Source organism: Populus nigra, chromosome 3 (genome assembly GCF_951802175.1).
Source record: "Populus nigra chromosome 3, ddPopNigr1.1, whole genome shotgun sequence".
NCBI classification, from domain to species: domain Eukaryota; kingdom Viridiplantae; phylum Streptophyta; class Magnoliopsida; order Malpighiales; family Salicaceae; genus Populus; species Populus nigra.
The window spans coordinates 25,140,503-25,165,486 of NC_084854.1; the positions used below are offsets into that span (position 1 = coordinate 25,140,503).

At 35.0% G+C, this 24,984-nt stretch overlaps 2 protein-coding genes across 2 annotated transcripts; one reads left to right on the plus strand and one right to left on the minus strand.

Moving 5' to 3' along the window:
* The first annotated feature begins 11,096 nt into the window (after positions 1-11,096).
* LOC133690383 (ricin-like) lies at positions 11,097-12,623 on the plus strand. The gene is made up of 2 exons (XM_062110662.1): positions 11,097-11,152; positions 11,513-12,623. Exon 2 carries the CDS (start codon positions 11,513-11,515, stop codon positions 12,470-12,472), a length of 960 nt encoding a protein of 319 aa, XP_061966646.1. The 5' UTR covers positions 11,097-11,152; the 3' UTR covers positions 12,473-12,623.
* Positions 12,624-14,565: 1,942 nt separating this feature from the next.
* LOC133689957 (alpha-L-arabinofuranosidase 1-like) lies at positions 14,566-22,619 on the minus strand. The gene is made up of 18 exons (XM_062110076.1): positions 22,460-22,619; positions 21,571-21,785; positions 21,385-21,439; positions 20,842-21,053; positions 20,613-20,734; positions 20,381-20,528; positions 20,007-20,076; positions 19,275-19,420; positions 19,103-19,148; positions 18,954-19,006; positions 16,991-17,135; positions 16,447-16,565; positions 16,260-16,331; positions 16,082-16,185; positions 15,738-15,794; positions 15,438-15,633; positions 15,105-15,248; positions 14,566-14,947 (listed from the first exon to the last, which is right to left on the minus strand). Exons 2-18 carry the CDS (start codon positions 21,742-21,744, stop codon positions 14,798-14,800), a joined length of 2,013 nt encoding a protein of 670 aa, XP_061966060.1. The 5' UTR covers positions 21,745-21,785; positions 22,460-22,619; the 3' UTR covers positions 14,566-14,797.
* Positions 22,620-24,984: the final 2,365 nt, after the last annotated feature.

Genomic DNA, 24,984 nt, shown 5'->3' on the forward strand with positions numbered 1-24,984 from the left:
ATAAATTATTTCAAATAAAACAACTACCACCAAAAGAATGGGGACTAAATAAAAAATAAAGAAAAATTTAGTGGCTAATTTGAGAAATTACAAGGTAGGCGCAAACACCAAGGAATAAAGAGGAAAGAAAGAAGAAAAAGGAATGGTTGTCGGCGCCAAACCGAAAATCTTCTCCATGCACACACTGCAAAGTCATGGAGGAAGTGTCAAGATGAATCGTACACCACCCCGAAAAGGAAATTTCGGCAACCAAAATCAGCTGCACACATCGTCCAAAGACAACAAAGCGATTCACTCATTTGGGTCTGTGGAAGTTTAAAGCTCAAATAACTTTCACTTGAGTGGGTGTGTTAGAGAATAATATAAATCATATCCTAAGACTTCACTTAATAGCTTAAACTTTTGGGTTGAATTGGTTCTTTGACATGGTATCAGAGCCTTGATGACTAAGTGGTCACGAGTTTAAATCTCATCATCCCCATTTATTTGATAAAAATTAAGCACAAGGTAGTGTGAGCATGTGTAAGTTTCAAGTTCAAATGATTTTTATTTGAGAGTCTATTAAAGAACAATATAAATCATATCCTGGGACATCACCTAACAACTTAAGCTTTTGGGTTGAATTGGTTCTTTGACACTGGGGAGTCCTTGTGGGAGGTGTAATTATAAAACCTATAAGTCGGCAACCAAAGATAGTTTCCAAGAAGGACCTTGATCGAAAGAAAGAGGAGGAATCCTACAACTCAAATTGGGCAAACTTGAGTTTTGAGTTCTGATTTGTGTAAACTATTATGAATAATGTATTCAGCACCTGTTATAGCTATTAAAAACATCTAATGATTCCTTGCTTGGCTAGATTATCTGCTACTTGATTATTCTCTCGATGAACATGTTGAAAATTGACAGTAGAAAGCCAATTACTGTAAAATTCTTTTTATTAGTTATTTTCTAACAAGTAATTAAAATCCTTGTTAGGTTAGTGTTGAACAGAGGAAGAATATGTATTGTTTTTTATTGCAGTGCAAATTGATGAGTAGAGGAGGCTCATATATAGCATGTACATAGCTTTATTTAGAAAAAGACTCATTACACTAGTCCAGGAAATAATCTCGGATGATTTACAATCAACTAAAGCTAATTAGGAAACTAAAATGTTATGATTCCTATTCTGTGATTCCGATAATTATTCTTCACGTTAACACTCTCCCTCAAGTTAGTGCATATATATCAGCAATGCCTAACTTGTCAAGTGACTTATGGAAGATTTTGCCCGAGACAGCCTTTGTAAGTATATCTGCTAGTTGATCTTCTGATTATACAAACAGAAATTGGATTACATTGTCTTCAAGCTTCTTTTTAATGAAATGTTGATCTACTTCAACATGTTTGATACGATCATGTTGAACTGGGTTGTGCGCACTTGATATGGTTGCTTTATTGTCACAAAATATGTTCATTGTATCTTGAGATGAACATCCAATTTCTTCCCTTAATATTTTTAACCAAAGTAGCTCACACAATCCCTTGGTCATACCTCTAAACTCAGCTTCTACACTTGATAAAGCAATTACCCTCTGTTTCTTGCTTCTCCAAATGACTAGATTCCCTCCCACAAATATGAAGTAGCCAAATGTGGATTTTCTATCAAAGATGTTTGATTAGTACTTAAAAGTGCATTTTTATTAAGGTTTTATATCATCAGATTGCACTAAAGTATCATTAAATTCCCTAACTATAACATGTTTTATAATAACAGGTCTGATAGTATAAGATACCTTTAATTTATGGTAAATGCTTATTTTTAATGCAGGTATATCTCATAATTCAAATGATTGATTGATGTGATTAACTACCAAAAGTGAAGAGACAAAAAGAGGACTAAGCTTAGAGAAAAAATGTTGGTTCAATTCAAACTGGGACACCATTCGGTTATTGGATTATAACTGGAGCTGTAGAACTTGAATTTAAGTCTGCTTTATATGTATGGAAAGCTAAGACATAGACCTAAAAATTTCATAGGAGTCCAAAACTCAATTCTGCCATTTTCAAGTTCAAATCTTAACAACAACGGAGAAGTCAGAATCTGTCCTGCAGCTCAGGAACTGTTTGGTTTTCAGCTCATATCTCGAGTTCTAGAAGTCCAAATGAGCTCTGGTTTTTTTTGTTGGAAAGCTGAGACAATTGTCCACAACTTTCATGGTACAATGGGCTCTAATTCTGATGTTAGCAATGATGTTTTGGCCAGCCAACGATATCAATAACCAACCAACAATATCAATAACCAACAGCCAACAATGTCAAAAACCAGCCACTAAGTCAATGGTTGGCCACCAACTAAATAATTTTCAAAACCAATCAATAGTTTCAAATTTTAGCCTATAAAAGGAGGCATTTGTCATGTATTTAGTCATCTTGTTTTTCAGATCAAGATCATCTTCTTGCTTTCTCTTTTTGTAATGTTCAACTTTTCTTTCATGTTATATTAATCTCTTATTTATGTTTTTCATCATAACTATGTTCTTATCTAGTTTATTTATGTTCTTCTTCTTCATTATGTTTAGTTAAGTTTATTATGTCAAGGTGAAAAGATTTCACTAATAGTGTTAGAATATGTATAATATAAACTCAACATGGACTTCAATGTTTATATCCAAGAAAGTTTGCTATTAACATGTCTTATCTTTTTATCTTACTAATTATTAATACCTTGCTTGTTAAATGACTATCTAGATTTATGTTGTATAACACTTGGTACATCAAATGCTTGATCATTCATAGTTTTCGGCTGACATCGTTATTATGATATGAACTTGATTTGTTGTTAACATAAGTTAGCATCATGAATACTTGAAAATATTTACAAGTATGGTGTTACTTAGATAAGATGATTAATATGATCATGTTAATAATTTATAATGAGCTAATAACGATAAATCATCCGATTGGAACCTCCTTTGTGTGTGGTTTACAGTTGAGTAATAAAAAGAGTTTATATAATATTTATTTGAAATACCATGAGTGAATCCTCTAACCTTGACAACTGTTTTTATCTTTGATTAAACCTTTACATCAATATCACATCTCAAAAGTTCTCTTCAACTTTTCTCCTTTTATTATTGATAATTTATATAGTTGATCTCCATGTGGTTCGACCCCGGTCTTGCCGGGTTATTTATTACTTCAAAACTACTACACTTGGAACAAGACATCAATCTTTTGGTCGTGTCAATGTTCCCTGCCCAATCTGCATCCGTGTAACCAATAATGTGCAGATGTTGATTTTTCTGAACATTAGTCCTTTGCCTGGAGAAGACTTCAAGTATCATAAAATGTGAATCATAACACTCATACGATCTTTGTTAGGGTAATGCATAAATTGACCTACCAAACTCACTGCATATGCAATATCTAGTCGTGTATGAGATAAGTATATTAGTTTTCCCACAAGGCGTTGATATCTCTCTTTATTAGTGGGAGTCTGATCAGGAAATTCTCCTAAACCATGGTTTTGAACAACGTCAATATCAAAATAAGGGATATCCTAACCGATTATGCCATAACCAAATCTGTCGTTCCTTATTGTTATCGAGGTGCATGTTATTTGCTCTACCACAGCTAAAGTCGTCTATGTAATACAACCCTTCCCTCTTAACACCACGACCAATAATCTCATTTATGAGAATATCCTGAAATAAGCAAAAACTAGGATACATTAGTGCAAAACATTGCAATTCCTCGGTCACTTATCCTACAGATATCAACTTGTTGGATAGTGATGGAACCAGCAGGGTCTGTGGTAATGAGAAGGAGGGAGAAAGTGCAACTATTCTAGCCCCTGACACTGGATATGTTACTCCATTAGCATTAGCAATGTATAGTTGTTTTGGTTGAGTAGTGTCAAAGAAATCACAAGAATCATATGTCATGTGATCTGTTACCTCAAAGTCAATGATCTAGCCATCATGGTCATAACTTCTCGTCTGAGAGCAAAAAGCGTAACCTTGATCACCTGGGTCATTCTGATCAGTCTGTTCTCTAGCAAGGATAGGAGATTTTTGTGTAGGTACAAGTCATAGTGGAGGTTCCATGCTCATAAAGGCTGCATGACCAGGATGTTCACTACGTCCGGCTTCTGGTGTTTTCTTTGCCTTGAGTTCATGCCACTAATGTGGATAACCGTGTAGTTTGAAACATGTGTCTTTGGTGTGTTTTATATTTCCATAGTGTGTGCAACTTCCCCCTTCCTTTTGTGATTTTGTGACTAGCCTTCCATTTTCTAGCATTAGAAAAGATAAACGATGATAAGGTTTATGTCCTCCCCTTGACAGCATAGCACCTCCAGATATGACTTCTTCATTTTTCAGCATCACAAATTGCCTTAGATCCTCTTTCCGGACTTGTGCATAGGCTTGTTCTATTATTGGAAATGGTTGTATCTGGAGCACATCTGCTCTGATCTTGTCAAGTCTATCATCAAGTCTGTCGTAGGTGTGCGACATCGCGGCGATCGTCCACCCTCAATATGTATAGGGGGATATATATATCAGGTAAATATAGGGAGACAAGGAATTCTTTGTCTCTTAGCAGTGAAAAAATGGAATGGGAGTCGCCACCTAGTATTTTGGTCACTAGGAACCCTAACTGGTCTCAGAGATCGGGCACGGGGACTGGTTGCGTAAAGGGAAGGTATTAGCACCCCAAATACGCCTTACCTAAGGTAAGCTGCATTGTTTGATTGTCTGATAAAAAGCTAAGGTGTTATTGTATTTCTAGTTGTTGGTCCGTTTATGGTTCAAGAAAAGTCCTCCTCAATAAGGAGGTCCTTATCTTATCGGGTAAAACCTAACCGTTCTAACGTCTATGCAAAAAAACATATTTTTAATGTCAAGAATACGTTTTACGTATAAATTCGTAATCCTATCTACTAAAATAAGACAAAAAGATTTTTTTAGAATTTTTGAAATATTGGCCTAGTTCTCATGGCTTGAATAAACTGGTTATTAAAGCCAAAATGCATGCTAATACATATATTGTTTTTGAAATTTCCTTTGTTGTGTGAAAATATGATGTTATAATATTTATATATATATTGGAGAGACTAGGCCGTATGCATGAAAACAAAACATTTTTAATTTATTTTATTTTTTATGTCTTGACGAAAACCGGGTATTTTAATACCGAATTTGTATCTTTACAGTATAAAAATACAAACCGATATTGGTCAAAATACAGTAATAAAATTATATTTTTTTTGAAATAATTTTTTTGAAGAATTTTTGTTCGAACGGTCCAGACCCGGCCCAAAAGGAAACTGGGCCGAAATCAGCCCAACATAAAATGGGCCTGGTTTCTACGGGGCTGGACTCAGCCCATCAGCATGGGCTGGGCTGGGGTTCCAGCCCAAAACAACAGTAAACGGGGTCACTGTACATCGGGGGTACTGTACACGCATAGTAACCGGGGTACTGTACATGCACAGCACCCGTTAATTAATTAGCTGGTTACTGTGCACATGTACAGTAACAAGAAGATGAACAGTAAAACGAGATAAGGGGCAGATGGCTAACCTGTGGTGGCTCTGAAGGCGGTGCTGCTGGCGGTTGCTGACCGGAGAATGGCTTGGACGGTGGTGAGCTTTTCTTCCCTTTCTTCACTGTGTTTTCCCTTACTCTGTTCTCCTCTGCTTCTCCTTTCTTCTTCTGTTTCTCACGGTGCTCTTCCCTCTCACGGTGGTTCTGCTGTTGTTTGGCAGCTTTGATGGTGCTGGTGGCAATAGAGAGGACGCCCGATGACAGCAGTTGTTTTCTTCTTCTTCTTCCCCGTGCAGAGGCGTAAGTTGCTACTTTTTCTTCAATGGTGCTGCAACGGGTGGGAGGAAGATGATGAGCTGAGGAAGGCTGACTATGGTGTTGGTGGCTAGTTTGGCGGTGGCATTGATGCGGCCTTCTTCCTCCTCCCTGCTGTTTCGGCACTGCTTCTTCTTTTTGTTTCCTTTGCTCCCTCTGTCAACAACTACTCTTCCTTCTCTACAGCAGCTTCAATGGAGGTGCAAGTGGTAGGGAATGGCTGGGATGAAGCTGGTGGTCGGTGGCTGTGGAAACCGGGGACGGCAGCTATTTTCTCTTCCAATGGTGTAGTGCCGGGTGGGATGAAGATGGTGAGCTATCCTTGATGTCTGGCAGTGTCTTGTTGCTGCTTTCTTTGTATGAGTAGAGGTGCAGGTCGCTGCCCTTCTTCACATGGCGCAGCAACGGGTGGGAGGAAGATGACAGTGGCTGGGAAGCTTGATGACAACAGCTGTTTACTCCTTCTTCTTCCCCGTGCAGAGGAGCAGGTGCCGCCTTTTCTTCCAATGGTGCAGCGGCGGGAGGGAGAAGCAGGTGGGCAAGAAAACGACGATCCCTGGCAGTGTCGGTGTGTTTGTATTTCCCTCCCTCTATTTCAGAAATCCTTTCCTTCTCTTCTCTCCGTTCACTCTTCTCTCGTTCAACTTTCCAAAGGTTCCCCTGCTTTCGTTCCTTCTTCTGTGTTTTTCTCCCCTTCTTTTCCTATCTCGTTTCCTCTCTTCCCATCCTCTCACAGTAGCTTTCTTTGTTTCAAAACTTCCCTCCCCTTTTAGTTTCAAAAGATCCCTCTCTCTCGTTCAAAACTCTACCTCTCGTCCTTCCCATCTCACCCCCCCTGCTGCTGGTGTTGAGAGCAGTATTTATAGGCTAGAGGGGCGCGGGCTGCTGTTGTGCGTGGGGAGCAGGGGAGCGGCCTGCTGGTCGGCCAGACAAGGGGCGTGGGGCTTTAGGTTCGACCACTGTTCCATGTTTTAAGGGGCGTGGGGCTTTAGGCAGTGTGTGGAGAGAGAGAGAGAGATGAACAATGTCCCCCCCCCCTTTTTTTATTTGTGGGGACCTAAAAATGAGTTACAACAAAGCCCATCTAAGAATATATAAACTTTATCCTCCTACAAAAGTGAGTTATATTTTTGTATGTCAGTATTACACTTTATAGGATTTAGACGGCGGAAATCAATTTCTCTCTATAATCCTTGCAAATTGTTGTAATACGTTTCAATAGATCCTCCTCCTTGTTTGAGTTTGGTAACTCTCTTCTTGAGTTCATATACTTGTGATGTATCAGTGTCATCAAAGTAGGTTGTTACAATATTATCCCAAACAACTTTAGCTTTTGAAAATCTGATGAAGTTGCTTACGGGCTTTAGATTCATAGAGTTGATCAGCCATCCTTTTACCACTGCATTTTCAGTTCTTCATTTCCTGAACGTTGGATCTGTTTGCAGAGGATGTGGAAGATCTCCATTTATGTATCCCAACTTGTCTTTTCCTGAGATATACATCTCAACAATTTGGGACCATAATGCATAATTGTTGTCATCTAACTTGATTCCAATCAGTGTAGCAGGTTTATGGCTAGCAAGTTGTGTCATTTCTACTGTCAGATTTGCAAGAATTGAGTTCTCTCCCTCATATGTTTTCACCCCAGCAGAAGGTGTTTCCATCTTGTTTCAGAGAAATTTTATGGCCTTAGAATATTTGCTCTGATACCATATTGAACAGAGAAAGAATATGTATTGTTTTTTATTGCAGTGCAAATTGATGAGCAGATGAGACTTATATATAGCATGTACATAACTCTATTTAGGAAAAGACTTATTACACTAGTCTAGGAAATAATCTTGGATTATTTACAATCAAATAAAAGCTAATTAGAAAACTAAAATATTATGTGATTCCTATTTTGTGATTCCAGTAATTATTCTTTACGTTAACAGTTAGGATATAAGACATGGAAAATTCTTTCATGTAATAGGCAATACAAAATAAAACACCAAACATCTTTAGAAATTTTTTCGAACCCATCGTCTAAACTGTTTTAGAAACTTTTGGCAACATGTCAATTATAAGGTTATGTCGTGATTATTATTGTAGGTCCAAATTTTGGAGTTGCCTTTCCGTCCACATTCAGTGACCATTCCATTTCACAATTAGTACTCCAGTTAGAACCTGTAACCAGCCTTAAATACCACCATTAAATCCCAACCACCAGTGTCAAAAAATACACACAGCAAAAGAAGTTGTAGCGAAAGGAACATGTCAGCCACTATCATAAGGGATGTGATGATTTGGCGTATGATCAATCCAGTATTAATTAAAGCAGTTGCTGGGCAACATGTTTCACGCGGCTTCCTGCAAAAGCCTGGATTTATACAATCTGTTTTGAATTGCTTGAACGATGGACTTAATAATAGGTTTCAATTGAGTTCTTGGTGGTGTAGTGCATATTTGGTATTGCTTTTTCAACTGCATTTGCGTTTTAAAAGTATATTTACTTTGAATAAACATGTTTTTTTTTAGTGTTTTTTAATGTGCTAATATAAAAAAAATACATTTTAGAGTGAAAAACACTATATTTTTATATTAAAACTTGTACTATGCAAAGTTAATTTACATTGAGTCTTCCATTTTCAGCTGTCTTTATTATTTTTATTAACGTGGATGTCAGGGTCAGCTTGCGTATACCTCGACTAATCTCACGGGCCTTAAAGTTAACAACTATGGAAGCTTCTAGTAGCTCTGAGGTTTATGAGACTCGAACTAATGATCTCTAGACAGCAAAGTCGGAACTTGACCAGTTAAGTTTCACCTCTTAGGGTTCAAATGTCTTTATTTTAGTTCATCGGGTGTTAGTCGCTAAAACATACAGTCGATTTACCGAGAGAAATTCTTCGAAGAAGTTCATATGAAATGTGCAAGAAACTGTTAATTATTCGAGGCATTTCTTATACTTTCAATTACAGTCTTCAGTGCTTGATATAAAGACTTTACACTCTGTTAAGAACTCACAATCTAAGCTATTCGATAGGGCTTTTATTTATTTATTTATTTATTTATTTTTGAATGATAATCAAGTGACATTACCCTAAAAGAAATCACAAAAGCACCTTCCAGGAGATGGCTATCAATCCTGGAAGGACAAAAAAAAAATCAAAGCCAGGCTATAAACTCTCCAGCTCCATCCAAAACTCATTTCCTTCTCTCAAGGTGCGAGTATAGCTGACATTTTTCAAAGCGTTTGTATTAGTTTGTGTGACAAATCTTTTCATCGACACCAATTTATTTCAGTAGAGAAACCCTGACAAGAATTCACACATTGCTTAGATATCATCAGCATATTCTTGATAGCAAAATCCGGGAATACAAGAACCGTGCTCAGAGAGGAAACCAAAGTTTTTCAAAACCAAGGTTGGCAGCTCAGCAATGATTCATAACAAGTAACAAAGTTGGGCTTAAAACCTCTGTTTGCAAGCTAACAAAGATGTTCCATTGCTAGAATAGTGTGTGAAAGCCAAGCCAGAACAAAAACGGAAATTCCATACATACTAGGAGGGAAGCAAATCATATGGCAGACCAACTTGCGAAACAAGGAGTTTCGAGAATGTATGAGTTTGTAGCTTGGATGTGATGTTGTGATGATGTTTTGACAATAAAAGAGTTGGGATTAAAACATCGGCTATGGAGTTTTGATGTAGTTGGTTCAGCTAGATTTCCGTGATGATAAATCTCTGTAGTGCTTGTTGCTGCTCCTAAAATTGACTACTGTTATGTGCTAAAAAGTCAGAGACAGGTTCTGCTGAACTTACTGAAGCTATTTTTGGGGGGATTGCAATTCATTCTGTTATTTTCCTGGAAAATGCATCAGTCGGGGCCGGCTGAAGGTTTTTTATTGTTGTATTTCTAGTCTCTGTGTTTTCCAAGGTCTCTTTTGCTCGGCTCTTGTAGTTTAACTGATTTATTTTTCAGCTTGTTATATAAATCATATCTAGAGACCTCACCTAACAGTTTAAGTTATTGAGTTGAGATGATTCTTTGACATGGTATCAGAGCTTTATTGACCAAGTGGCACGAGTTTGAATCTCATCATCCCTATATATATTATAAAAATTAAGTACAAGGTAGTGTGAGTCTATGTAAGTTTTAAGACTTTCACTTGAGGGGGGTGTTAGAAAATAATATAAATCCTATCCTGAGACTTCACCTAACAGCTTAAACTATTGGATTGAGATGGTTCTTTGACACGGCTAACCCCTTAGGTTGTTGTTTTTGCCTGTCAAAGAACCATCTCAACCCAAAAGCTTAAGCTTTTAGGTAAGGTCCCAGGATATGATTTATATTATTCTCTAACACACCCCCTCAAGTGAAAGCCCTTTGGGCTTGAAACTTGCACAGGCCCACTTTACCTTGTGCTTAATTTTTATCAAATAAATGGGGATGGTGAGATTCGAACTCGTGACCACTTGGTCATCAAGGCTCTGATACCATGTCAAAGAACCATCTCAACCCAAAAGCTTAAGCTTTTAGGTGAGGTCCCAGGATATGATTTATATTATTCTCTAACATTTTCTAGGCTTTATCTATTTTGCTTATAAAATAAAATAAAATAAATTAAGAGTCTGCAATCCAGACTCCAATGCTTCAATTGCTTCTTATGGGATGTCATTCATAGTAGCCTCTCAATAAAAACACCAATGACGAGAACTCAAGAAGGAAGAGAAGGTTTAGAAAAAGTTTCTAGATTTATTTGAGATTTAATTTCTTAATGCTGATGAATGTTCTGCATTCACTATTTATAGCCTTACAATTAAGAGTTCTAATAAAAGGAAAATAATTCTAATCTTATAAATAATGTATCGTATAAATTAATCAGAGATTCGAACCCTTATTGACTTGAAATTGGATTCTGCCGTTGATCCTCTTCATAATGTTAGATAGTTAAGGTTGGATAGTAAGGCTTGAAAATAAGATGATTCATCTTCCTTATAATGGATGATCCAAGGGAGTGAAAAACATGTAATTTGAGCGCTCAAATTCTATCAGAATGAAAATAAATGCCTCTGTATACAAAAAGTATAGTATATATATTTCTGGATATAAGATTTACAATGTGAAAAATAGTCGAAATATTACAATTAATGATAAAAATGTACAGTTTGAAATGTGTAACTCGTGGTTGAAGAAAACAAGAAAAGCACGAAGCCACGAACCCCCTATAAAAGCAGATGACTTGCAACGATAGAAATCATCCATCGCCTCTCTTGAATTCCCATTTCCTCACAAGAGTTCCCCGCATACAGACTTTCAATGTTCGTATTCTTTAATTTTCCCTCATTGCCTACTTCCATTTTCCTTAATTTAGCTATATATTATGATTAGCATATTCCCCCTCCATCCCATAATGAGAATCCTTTTCTTTTTTACATGTTTCGATATATATATCTATATATAAAGTACAACAATTCAGTACTACATATTTTTCCCACTCCATTTATTTTTAAAATATAATACTCCAAATACAATAAAAGTGTATGAGTTGACATAATATTGAATGCATTGTATTTAATCTGTGTGAAAATCCCAATAAAACTCTCTTTGTGGGATGTAGAAAATTAATGATATTAATTATTAAATCTAGAGTTTGATCATCTTCACGTATATTTTGACAGATGAAACAATTGAAAGGAAATATGAAGCTGTGGATTGTGGTGGCAGCATATCTTTTGTCGACTGTACTCGTGGCGAGTACAGAAGCTAGGAACATGGACTCGTTGGCAGAAGATCAAACTGGGAGGGACATGATCATCCGCTCTGTCGTGCCAAAAAATGAGGATGTTGTTTCTGATGCAGAGTCCACACAACACATTGTTGGCGTAAATAATTTGTGTGTTGACGTGTTTAATGGATACTACTTTGATGGAAATGTAGTACAGTTGTACCCGTGTAAATCTAACGGAGATGTGAATCAACAATGGCGCTTGGAGAAGGACGGAACCATTCAATCTAAAGGCAAGTGTTTGGCCACAAACGGCACAAGTCCAGGAAGCTATGTATTTATCTCTGACTGCAACAAGGTGAAGGCTAGCGCCACAATTTGGAAAGTACAAAAGGATGGCTCCATCCTAAACCCCTCCTCGTCACTAGTTTTGACGTCAAAGTCAGGGAAAAGTGGCTCCCTACTCACCTTGGAAACCAATGTTTATGCCTTGCGCCAAGGTTGGCGTTTCACCGATGTTTCAAAACCATCACCGAAGTCCATTGTCGGGCTTTGGGACTACTGCTTGGAATTTAACAAATATGTCCCAAAGTTAGCCAAGTGCGTGGAGAACAAGACTGAACAAAAATGGAATTTTTACGCAGATGGTTCGATAAGGATTGATGCGAACACAGATTTGTGCCTAACTAGCAATGGAAATAGCAAAGGAAGCTTGGTCCTCGTTGTCTCTTGTAGCCCTGTGTCATCTAACCAACGTTGGACGTTTGGGGACAGCCACGGCACAGCTTATTTCCCCATTTTGAACGTGAATAATGCTTTGGTGTTGGATGTGAGCTATTCCATTCTAAACCTGTTCGAAATAATTATTTGGAAATTCAACGGAGGAGCCAACCAGATATGGCGTCTGTCGTAATAATTACCCAAACGCTCCTTTGGCCCTAAAGTCTATCAAGCCAAGGCAATATCTAGCAGCTCAAATAAATGACAACAAATTATTGTTGTCCCTTAAAACTGTATTCCAATATCCATATTATATATTTTCAATTCCCTAATCCCCCTATATATGATGTTTGAGTATGCAATATTATTATATAAAATAAATCTTTTGTTAAGAAATAAAGTGTTCTAAACTACTTCTCTTGCAGAAGATCTGAGAAGGAGATCTCTTGCTTACGATCGAGTTCATCTTTTTTTCATTTTTATTTTTGTTGCATGGGGTTTAAGGACTGGCGATCGAGGGCAAGAATTTGTCCTTTGTATATGGAGGTTTTTGCCCTGTGTTTCAGTAACTTATTTAAGGGCTACCTTTTTTTTTTTCTCTCTTCTAAATATATAATAAAACTATTTTTGGCGATCATAAAAGTGCAAAAATGAAGCAAATCCAAAGAGAGACATGTGTTCCAGGAGATGACAATGAGGAAGAAGAAGAGGAAAGTGAAGATAGAGAGAGCGAGAGGATTGGAGATGACAAGGAGAGACACTGTTGTCTTTCTTATAGGTGGTGTTTGGTCTTACTGTAATTTTTAAGAATTTTGAATTCTTTTAAGTTTTAAATTAGTTGTCTCTTATTTATGTCCGAATATTAAAAATAAATTTTAAAAAATTAAAAAATATTATTTTAATATATTTTTAGATAAAAAAGTATTTTAAAAAATAATTTTTCCTATATTTCTAAACACACGTTTAGTTTCATCGTTTACGACTTCTGTTGTCTATGGCATTACTTTCTCTTTTTTTTTTTTTAAGGAAAGTGAGCTCGTACCTTGGTTTGCTCTCACTCAGAGAGGAGTGTGACGAAAAATTTCAGATAAGTTTCAAAACGTTTTCAATTCTTCAACAAGTACATTTTGTTTTTGCCCTTTTCTTTTTTTATCCAAAACTTAAATTGAAAAATATAAACGGATACACTGATAAAATATTTTTCTTGATAAATTATGATGAATTTTTCCAACTGAATATGCCCTCGCAGTAATATCCATTAGTAAACACCGACAAAATTATTCTCTCAGTTTATACCGTGGGAATTACAGTGGGAAAAGAATAAATGAAAAAAAAACTAAAAAGTATGATAACGTGTTATTTTTACAAAAATAATTACCGATGAATTTGAATTCATCGATTAAATTCATCAGTAAATCTGTCTATAATATTTAATTTATGACTTGATGAGCGACCCTCCTCTCCTCCTCCCTCATTTCTTCTTCCTCCTCTATTTTTCTCTGCAACAAACAGCACATCCCCACCACCCCAAATTTTATCACAAATCAACCTTCCACTACAAATCATGTCACCCCAACACTTGTCAACATCTCTGTTCTGATTGAAATTTTATTGAGGATTCCTCCACTTCAAGTAAGCAAAACTATCTATTTTTTTAATTTAATTTTCAAATGTTAATTTTTATTGTATATTTTTGTAGTATATGTATTTTGTTTGGGTATTTACTTGTTTTATAGTCTTTTCCCATAGAAATGTGTTGTATGAATGTATGATTTGTACATGTTAGGGTTTGTTTGAGATTTTATAAAATTGTATTTGTTTGTAAATTGATAAAATTTAATTTGAATTTCTGACTTGAGTGTTTTGTGATGAAATATATAATATCTTATTTAACAATTCCATTTTATATTTTGTCAATTTTATTGTTGAGTTGAAATTTTTGATAAATGTATAGAAATTTTGATTTATGTAGATAATTGATAATGAATTAGTTGTACTATTAAAATAGTTTGAATAAGTTTGAGTTAAACCGATTTCTGTTATTTGTTTAGTTTATGTAATTAACTAATACATGTTGTCATCAATATTCTATATAGGTTTGACATAAGTAATTGATAATCGTTCATAGATGTATCAAGATTCACCTGAAGGGTTGTGTAGGATGGATTATTATAATTGAATTCAGGGTTTTATTGATTACACACTATCTAATTTGAAAAATATTAATGGAGATGATATTAGATGTTGATGTAAGAGGTGTAAAAATAAAAAGTTTCTCAATCTAGATGTTGTAACAATGCATATTTTATATATAAAAAAAAATTCATAGAGAAATACATATGTTGGTATGCACATGAAGAACCATATATTCCTCACGAGACTATGATAGAACGGATGGTTAGGCAATGTGCATGATGTTATGGCTTAGATCCACTGTCAGCCATCAGGCTTAACTTTTAGATTGTGTTTAGTTAATATAACATTATTGTATGATTACACATCATGTTTTAATTATTTCCTAAATTGATGATCTAGCCGAAGAATCGGTTTGTGGCATCCTGATATTGTTTGATTCTGTTAATAAATCAAGTGAAGTCAAAGAATATGGAGCGATTATCATGTTCATGTCTTTGTCAGCATTCTCAAGCAGGCTGAGGTCTGGCACCACCTGCATAACGTGAAGATGCCGGAACGGGTAAGCAGGATGGCATTCACCAAGGTGTAAAAACAAATGTAGAAGATTTGCTATATGAAGTTATGAACTGGCATTGAAGGGTTCTTAGATGAATGAGAATTCGTGAGTTTACGATAAATATGTCAGATACCTTGTTTGGATCCGTGAAGGAATTCTCGTCCATTACATTCGAAGAAGTGAGCACAGTTTTTGTTGATCCAGACAATTGTGAGTTGAGCCCCAATCCATCAACTGAAACTTTGAGACTCACGTGCCTGTTCCCAAAATTCACAATCTGAAAATACATTTACCTGGAAGTAAGAACTTGGCAAAATAATCAAACAAAAACTCTTAAAACTCAGAATTTACAGAGTGTTCATGTTTGTTGTCGACCAGTGGAATCAGTGGAATTCGTGGGTAGGACATGACTGCAAGCTATGCTGGTAATACAAGGCACTTAAGTTCAAGCAAGTAATTTCCAGACCTTTATTTTCAGGTAAGTTTCACCATCCACTGAGTTTGTCCAGGTAATTGCAGATGCAACAAGTGAAGAGGAATTTGTTTGTAGTTTAGCATCAAGCAGAGTTGCTCCACTCGACTCTCTGAAGAATTTCTGCACCCAGTAGCTTGGAGTTCCATAGTGCATTGAGGAGTTGAAGACAATTGCATCTGGATTCCACCTTCATGTAAAAGTTTCTTTCAGTGTCAGAGTACCCTCTGATGAAAATGATATTCCTTGCCTGCATGCTTGAATTAATTTTAAGGAATAGCATGAGACTGGTACCTCCTATCATTGTCATTCACGAAAAGTGGTGCGTAGCTTGCCATCTCCACAATATCACTGCAATGGAGAAATAAAGGCCTCAAGAATTGGAATTTTGATGATAAGTGTAAAAACACAAAAAAAAAAAATAGGACTGCGTCCATGGCATCAAAATTTGAACCGAAACCATCATGAATGGTGATCTGAGAATCTTTTGAACTCGCTATTTAAAATATTTTCTTTCTAAATTCTCCATCACCCTCTCCAACAGGAACAGAAAGGGGGAAGGCATCAAAACTTTGCACCTCGAGCACTGACTTGAACATTGATAGCATCTTAAGAGTGCTGGAACAACTATTACAAACCTGTTCTTTTCCAGCCCAATGAGGAATCCAGCTTCAGCAAGTGCTGCTAAAAGACTTCCTGTGCCAGCATCTTTTCCAGTCACAGCATACTCACTCACAAAAGCCTGAAATATAGCAAATTTCATAGCTACTAATCACATATTTTTGTCAGTAGGTTGTCAAAAAGCATATTACTCACCTTTGGACCAGAGCGGGATGTGTGATCAAATTGATGAGTCATAGAAAACAGGTGGCTGGCAGATGTATAAATCTAGTTCAAGGAATAAAAAGGGGTTAATATTGTGTTTCCTGACGAATAAAAATATGCACATATGCAATTCTGCAAAACAGAATGACAAACAAAACTGTGGTGACAGGATGTTTACATGAAAATCATAGTAATCAGCAGGATGATCCAAAGAATGAGAAGACCCATCACAGTTTGAGATTATTTTGATGTCGGGATAGGCACTTTTTATAGCATCGTAGAACTTGAGATAATTTCCTGGTAAAAAGAGCACATAAATTTGAGTTCTGAAACTGGTTTATCTTCCAGAATCTTGAGTTAAGAGTAACATTAGCAGAACTTAAAAGACACTTTTTGTGAAGAGAATCTTTCTCAACCACAACTTACTGCAGAATTGAGATCATGAGACTTTATCATAGAAACTCAACTGTGAAATCAAATAATAGATCATTCGATGCACAAGAACTCTTGAAAGATAAATTCAAAAATGAGTAATACTGCATGAAAAAAATGTCATATCACCTCAAGAACATATCATCTCCTCCTAGAGGGTGACTAGTTCAAATTAGAAGGGCGTGTTGCTTGCTATGGACTCAAACCTGATTCTTTCATCTAATGTAAAAAACAGATTCATATAGGCATATCGGAGTTTGTGATCCATGCATGTTCTTGTGTGCACAAACCTCGGTAATTCTTCTTCCAACAGTCCTCGTTCCCAACAGCAACATATTTCAAGTCAAACGGCTCTGGATGCCCCATTGCTGCTCTTACAGAACCCCATTTAGAATCAGAAGCGCCTCTAGCAAACTCAAGACCATCAAGGGCTTCCTGGAATAGATACAAACATTGTTATAACATGATATACATGTGAGTTTAATATGTGATGTAACTAATTAGTCGGTTATATATGGTATTATTATATTCATGTAAATACCTATTTATTATTAATAAAGCTTATTTTATCTTTATATTCATATAATATAAGATCAATGAATATAATATTTGATTTATGAATCTAGAATAAAAATAAAGTTCATAGGACAAAAATATTTTGCAAATAAAATTATAAAGTTGTTATAATTATGGGATTTTAATTGCATCAAAGCATTATCCTAAAATGTTCATGGTCGATGCATTCTTAAATATTGGACATTTATTAGAGCCGAAAAGACTGGTATATATTATGTTCTTTCCTTTATGAAAAAAAGCAATTGTTCTCATAAATTGAAGTATAAAGGATACCTAAAACTAATATGTAGGAACCTGTCATAAGACATGTATAATGAACTAACCTGTATAAGAATTCCATATGGAGAGATCACTTATATCTATTGAAAAGCTCACGTGATGGTTGTGTAAGTGATCCTTAGACTTGAAATCACTAAGTTATCTTATATAGAAAATGTTATGCTTTGATTCTGTTGCATGTTAAATTGGAATATTATTGATGAAAAGATATTAATTTCCCTGAAAAACCGGTCACTAAAAGGTTAAGTCAAACCATTAATGACTTTTTTAATATTTGGGAGATCATAACATTTTGCTAGAAGATTTACCTAAACTTCAAGTATAAATTAATCAATTGTTAAATTGATTATAAATTAAGTTGTTTAATTTATTTAATTCTATTTAATTATAATTATAATTTATATTTGGATCAACACATTAGAAACCTAATGGGTCATATACATTAAGAACTATTAATTAGAAATTAAACTAAGATGATTTAATTAAATATGACTTGATTAAAATATATTTTAGAAATTAAATACTAGAATATAATTAATACAAGGATTATATTTCTAGACCTAGAAAAATTTAGGACTTAATTGAGTTAATTTCTAAAATTATCCTGAATTAATATATGGATATTATTCAGAGGAAAAATTAATATTTTATCAATTTATAGGGTTTTTCAAATTTTCTTATAAATAGTAAGTCATGCCTTTTATTTGGAAGTAATTATTTGTTAAACAAAAAAACTACGTATGTGATAGAATAGAGAGTTAACACTTTAGGCATGGCAATCCCTTTATTCTAAATGGAAATTAAGGAGATTTTTCACTAGTAGTTTGTTTGGATTACCATTGAAGACTGAACAATTAAACAGCTTGTGGTTTGCGATAACTTAACCTTTAAAAAATTATTCAAAACCGAAGAAGATTAGATCTTCAGGCAATAAATTTCTAAACAACTCTAGATCTGTCTAACAGAATCCTAGAAACTCCTGAATAATTTTGTTTTATTATTTCCATTGCTATTCAAGAAACCAACAATAAAACAAAAAAGCTCCCGTCTTTCACATCAATGTTAGTAAAATTGTAAGTAGTTTTGTCCGCCCTACTTTTCCCCCTTTGTACCTGCAAGCAGGTTGTGGTTTTCAAAACAAATGATATTAGAAACTGATAAAGCACCATTAGACGTGCGTGCGTGAGTCTGTAGCTTCAACACTGGTGAATGCTGAACCTTCTTCCATACTAGTCGAGACTCAAAAAGAAAATTTGCTAGCTTATTTCTTTTTATAATCATGAAACTATCAGGTTTAATCTAAGCAGGACTGGGATTGTTTCAGTTGTTCTAATGGATAAGTCAGTTTATTTGTGCGTGGAGGGTTTTAGCAAAAAGAAAAGCAATGAATTTGCATACTTGTACAAAAGGTGAGACAGTGGTGGTATCAACTTCATCCCGATGGCTGATTCCTGCCATGTTAACGAAGCAAAATAGGAAAGTGTAAAAAAAAAAAAAAAAGATCAATCAGACAGGATGAACTAGGAAATGCCAGCACATGAAAGTACCATTGTTGAACACCCATATAGGCCGTGCACCAAGATCTTCAGATAGCTGCAGAAATGAGTGAACGTAAATTATATCTTCTTATGTAACAGGGTTAGCAAGTCCAGTTTCAAAGAACTGCACATGCCACAGTTAACATAATCCTGCACCTGCATGACAAATCAAGATACCTACTTGAAGAAACTCAAAGTAACCAAGTCCATCATCAGTCCAATACATCCAAACATCACCAAAATGCCCAGGTCTCTCCTCCCAGGGTCCAATGCTTTCCTTCCAGCGAAATGCATTTCTCAACCATTCACCTTCAACGAAGCATCCACCTGGTGCAAAATGATCGGAAAATATACCCCATCAGTGAGATCTGAACTACAGAACGAACCAGCCCCAAAAGTAAGTTTAACATGAAGAGTGGAAAGATAAAGCTAGTCAAACAGATTATGCATTGAGTTTGAGAGATTGTGGTGTTTGATCAAGCTAAACTTGCACCAGAAAGGGGCCCGCAGCTCCAGATTTGGAGTTTGAGATTGCAGTTTAGGGTTGAAATCCTCGGAAAGTGAAAGAAAAAGGAAGGCTCTCCAGGGGAAAAAAAAAAAAGAGGATTAGGCCATCAAATTTCCTGCTTGCTCTTGAAGACTCAAAATCCATTTATCGAAAACAAAAAAGGATTAGACCATAAAAAATCCTGGTCACACTCACAGAATCTCTAGTGAGCTGTGAAGACAAAGCCTTTAAGCAAAAGCCTCAATAAATGGAGCAAGAATTTGGAATTGTAAAACAATTGTAGCCAGGGATAAAGATGTGGAGCCATGGACTTCCCTGTGTAATATATGATAGCCAGATTCCACTATATAAATTCCCATCTCCTCAGCAAGAAACTATTCAGGCATACAAATACTACATACATACCAGGAAATCTGATAAATTGGGGTTTTATATCTTCAAGCATTTCAATGAGCTCCTTTTGGAAACCATGCCCCTGTGGCAAAACAGAGGTGGTACCGATACTTTAGACACAAATGGAATCTATGTACCAGGCATAAAATCTCTGTAAGAAAATATTTCACACTCTAGCAAACCAAGAAATTCAGATTTTTATCTCCGCAACCTCCATAAATAACCAAATCTTAAATCCTGTCTACCTGTAACCTGAAATTATGATTTTCAACTTTCGCCCTCTATAAATATATTATCTTCTACATTGCTAAGTGGCTTGAACTTTCCCAAACTGCATGGAGAAAGATTTATTCTTTTCGGTGAGAAGTGCTGATGAATAAGAATACCTTGTATGTGTCCAAAGGCATAGCTGACACTTGATCAAACCATATTACACCTTTCCTGGATGTTGTCAACTGAAGCCTTGAATTAGGATTTGTTCCTTTGGCTTCCAATAGAACCTCGGTCTTTGTCCAGTTTGAAACATCAGAATCTCTGCAAAAAAGGAAAGCATGAAAAACACAAACTCCTGGTCAAAGAGAAACCATTCATTGCAAAATACATTCAAGTGGTGCTCACACAATGTTAGCAGTTGCCAATATCTGCAGCCCATCTGAGCTCGTCAATGATACAGATACATTGATTGATCCAAGAGAACGAACATAAAGAACTACTTTGTAGATCTTCCCTTGTTCAATATTCTGAAAGAAACAGGAGTCAAAGACAAAAGGGTCTGATTTCCAGCTTTTTTTTCTTCCATAAATGCATGCAAAATAAATTATCACATCTAGTGTCGACTAGTTCTCACCATGCCCCAAAACCCTGGATTATATATTCCAACTCCGCCAGCTGGGCAAATATTACTGCCCTCGCTGTCACAGAGCACATGCATTCGGAGTGCAACCTTATTGCGCTCAAAGCAAGAAGAACGATCAGTAGATACAGTTAAAGATGACTGATCACCAATTATAGACCAGGGAGCAATATTTGAGGGAGTATTTTGGCCCCCAGCTTCAAAACCTGGGAAACAAAGGAAACAAATCGAAGAGGTACATGTGAATCCCAAATCCAAAATACCCAGATAAATGTAGAAAGGCTTGAATGGTTTGATAATCAAAGTAGCGATTAACTCCAAAATCATAGCTCACACAAAAAAAGTACAGATCTTTTTATCAAGGCACTGTTTGATAAAACTAAGAACTAAGCACTGAATAACTAGGAAAAAAAAATCCTGAAATCTTGGAGCTGGAAGTTAGTTTTGACTGCAATCGGCCTATTGCACTATTTGAAACTTCCCTTACTTTCTTCATTTTTCTTTTCACCTGCAGAAATTAATATATTTGAAAATTACCCCGATTGCTTACAAGCTCTGCCCATATCCCACCAGCTCCGGCATGGTTTATCTCCTGCAGAAAAAACCATTTCAGATAATGCTCGCTATCCTTACTCAACATCCTTATTTATGCATTGTAGTTTAAACAGACCATAAACTAACTAGACACAAATCAAATCATAACTTGAAAGCGAATAAACTAACCTCGAAGAAAATTCCAAAGAGTGTTTCAGGAATAGGCCGACCACTGGAGGCATTAACGATCAATTTTGCTGTCTGATATGCATCAACTTCAGCAGCAGAGCATTGATACACGGAACAAAGACCAGCAAAGAAGCAGACCAGAAGAACACTGCAGGAGGCCTTCCAATAACCCATCTTCTCACTCCTTCACTCACCACGTCCAATATTGCCACACCCTAATATAACAACAATAAATAACAAATTCAATTACATTTTATGATCAATCATACCCCAAAAAGGAACAGCTCCATAATCTGTCACAATATCTAAGAGAAAATGATCCATTCTCATTCTCTTCTGTTAGCGCAAAAAACTATGGATAAGAATCAAATAAAGAAAGCAGCAAGGTCAGCCTGTCAGATAATATGTCACCTGACACCATCTTCTACCTTAAGAAGGTAACCCCATCATGATTCACCACTGTCATCATAATTTGGACTGACTCGCAAAAAAAGATAACAGCAAAAACTAAGGTCAAGCTCTAACAATTCAGACTCCTGTCATATATTTCCAACTATCTTGAATTCCCATGATCAAAGTTTTGACCTTTACTCCAAAACATGATAAAAATTTTGAACTTTACAGCAAAACATGTTCAAAATTCAATACAAACATGTCATACACAAACATAAGAACCAACCCACCAAGTGAAAGTATTGAATTTTGAACAAAGAAGGATCAAAGATGATCAAAGTTTTGACCTTTACTCCAAAACACGATGAATTTTGAACTTGACAGCAAAACATGATCAAGATTCAATACAAACATAGCATTCACAAACATTAGAACCAACCCACCAAGTGAAAGCATTGAATTCTGATCAAATAAGGATTAAAGATGATAACTTTACCTGAAACAAAGGGTCAAAAAGACAAATTCTGCTTTGGGTTCTTTGAAGATACCTGCAAATGAGTGGAAGTGTTGACTGGTGATAATTTTTAAGATTAGCTAAGGAGTTGTTTGTTTGTGCTTATAAATAAGAGATGGGCACGCATATGACGCTTGTTCTGTTTGCCTTAGCGCCTTTCTTTCACGTCAGACATTTGGCAGTGGACTGCAAGGAACATAAAATTACACACTTCTTGTCTTTACAGTGCGTGCAAGCTACAGATCACAGTCATCTCATCTGTTTTGCAGTAAAAATACTACATTTAGAATCACTTAATTAATGAAGGAAATTCCACTATTTATTTCCTCTTTAAATTTAGCCAAATTTACAATGCCTTATTACTTTTTTTATTCTTTTTTTTTTAATACATGTGAATTCCTTTGAATCATCCTCTTAACCGATCCATGTGAATTTTGAACTCTACTCCATGAATGCTAATAGACAAGACCATGGGGCTGCTCCAATTCAACCCTTGTCCATATAGACATTGATTAAATTACAAATATCCATGCAAGGTGTGTCCAAAGCACAAATAAAATAACGAAAAACTTGTGCTTGCTGAGTGTGTTTTTGGGTCATCGATGGGGACATTATCCCTTTCTTTAAAAAATTTGGACTTCTTAGGAACGACTATCAATGCTAGCGGTGCAAGCAATTCTTATCCTCATGAATGCTAAGAATTAATAGATTATCTATCCACTGTGCTTAGTTTAGTATATTCTTTTTGTCTCTACAGTAATTACACCTATTTATATTTAAGCTAAAATATTTAGAAATATGATTATGATTGTTTTTTAAAGTATTTTTTATATTAAAAATATATTAAAATAACATTTTTTTATTTTTAAAAAAATTATTTTTGAAATCAACGTATCAAAACAATTTAAAATATATAAAAAACATATTTTTTAATAAAAAAATTATTTTTTTACGAAATACAGTATACACCACATTTCTCAACAGTGAAAACTTAAACACAGTTTATTGAGTCTTGACAGTGAAGATACCTAGAAATGTTTTTCTTTACTGGCAGTGAATGAAAAGGCCAATTGTTGGGCTCTGAGTGCAACCATGAAATCATCCCTACAAACCCTAAAATAATATTAACTGGGTGTTGTTATCCAGAGCTGATATTGATTCTTGTCAATCATTGAGTTAGATTTCCAGAAAGACAAAACTTGTAGCGTGTGCCTTTGAGGTGGCAACTGTTACTCCTGCATCATGGTTTTTTTATTAAAAAAAATAATTTTTTTATTTTTATTGTTTTAAATATTTTAATAAAAATAAATTTTAAAAAATATTCCCGAGAAATAGACTTTGCCTCTCGTTTTCTTATCTACGAGTGCTGTATAGAACTTATCCAAATGAGGTCATTTATTACATCCAATATGATCTTGATGATGCTGACCCTTTCTAGGTGTCTGCTATTAATACCATCATGAGAAGAGATCCTAGCAGCTAAAGTTAAGAAAATTAAATAAAGTTAAAAATATTTTAATGTGCTTTTTTTTATTTCATTTTTCCTCAATTTAATTCCATGATATTTATAAAAAAATTTCTTCATTGTTTTTTTTTATATATATGCTAGTTTCAGCCTCATGATTAGAATTATAGATTTTAAAAGCTAACAATAGTTGATTTTAGTTTTTTAAAGTCTATTTATAAAATTAATTTATTTTTAATTTTATTTTTTAATATTTTTTAATTGATCATTGCATTTTTTTTCCACTTTTCTTTGGGTGGGGTTATTTTGATTTTAGGTTGACTCGGATATTTTTCATTGCTTTTTTTAAATAAAAAATAATTTTATAGTTTCATCATTAAAATTTTATTATTGAGAGTTTTGCTCCATTATGTTTTGGGTTTGTCTTCTATGTGATTGGTACCAACCTCGTTACCACGATCATGAATTTTGAATACTAGCATGAGTTGACTTTGTTTTTTTTTAAGTTGGTACCAACCTCGTTACCACGATCATGAATTTTGAATATTAGCATGAGTTGACTTTGTTTTTTTTTAAGTTGGTACCAACCTCGTTACCACGATCATGAATTTTGAATGCTAGCATGAGTTGACTTTGTTTTTTTTTAAGTTGATTTTTTTAATTTTATCTTTCAACATATATTTTTTTAGGAATTAATCTCCATGCATTTTGTTTTTCACTTTCCTTTGTAAGGGTCTATCATAATCTTGTGCCCATAATCACAGGATTAATAAGTTAACTTAGGTTGAGCCATATTTTTTTTTTATTTTTTTAAATTATATTTTTTCTCGATCTCGTTATTTAATGTTTGGTTGTTTGATAATTAAGTTTTATAGCTTATTCAATTTTCTTTCGTCAACAACTTTTTTTTTAATCTTTTATTGACACGGACAATTGTTAGATTGAACAAAAAATTTATCTTAAGAAAAGAAAAGTTATATTAGACACAACTGAGTATATGATTTTGTGTTGTGATATTAAATATTTTATTTTTTATTTTTTA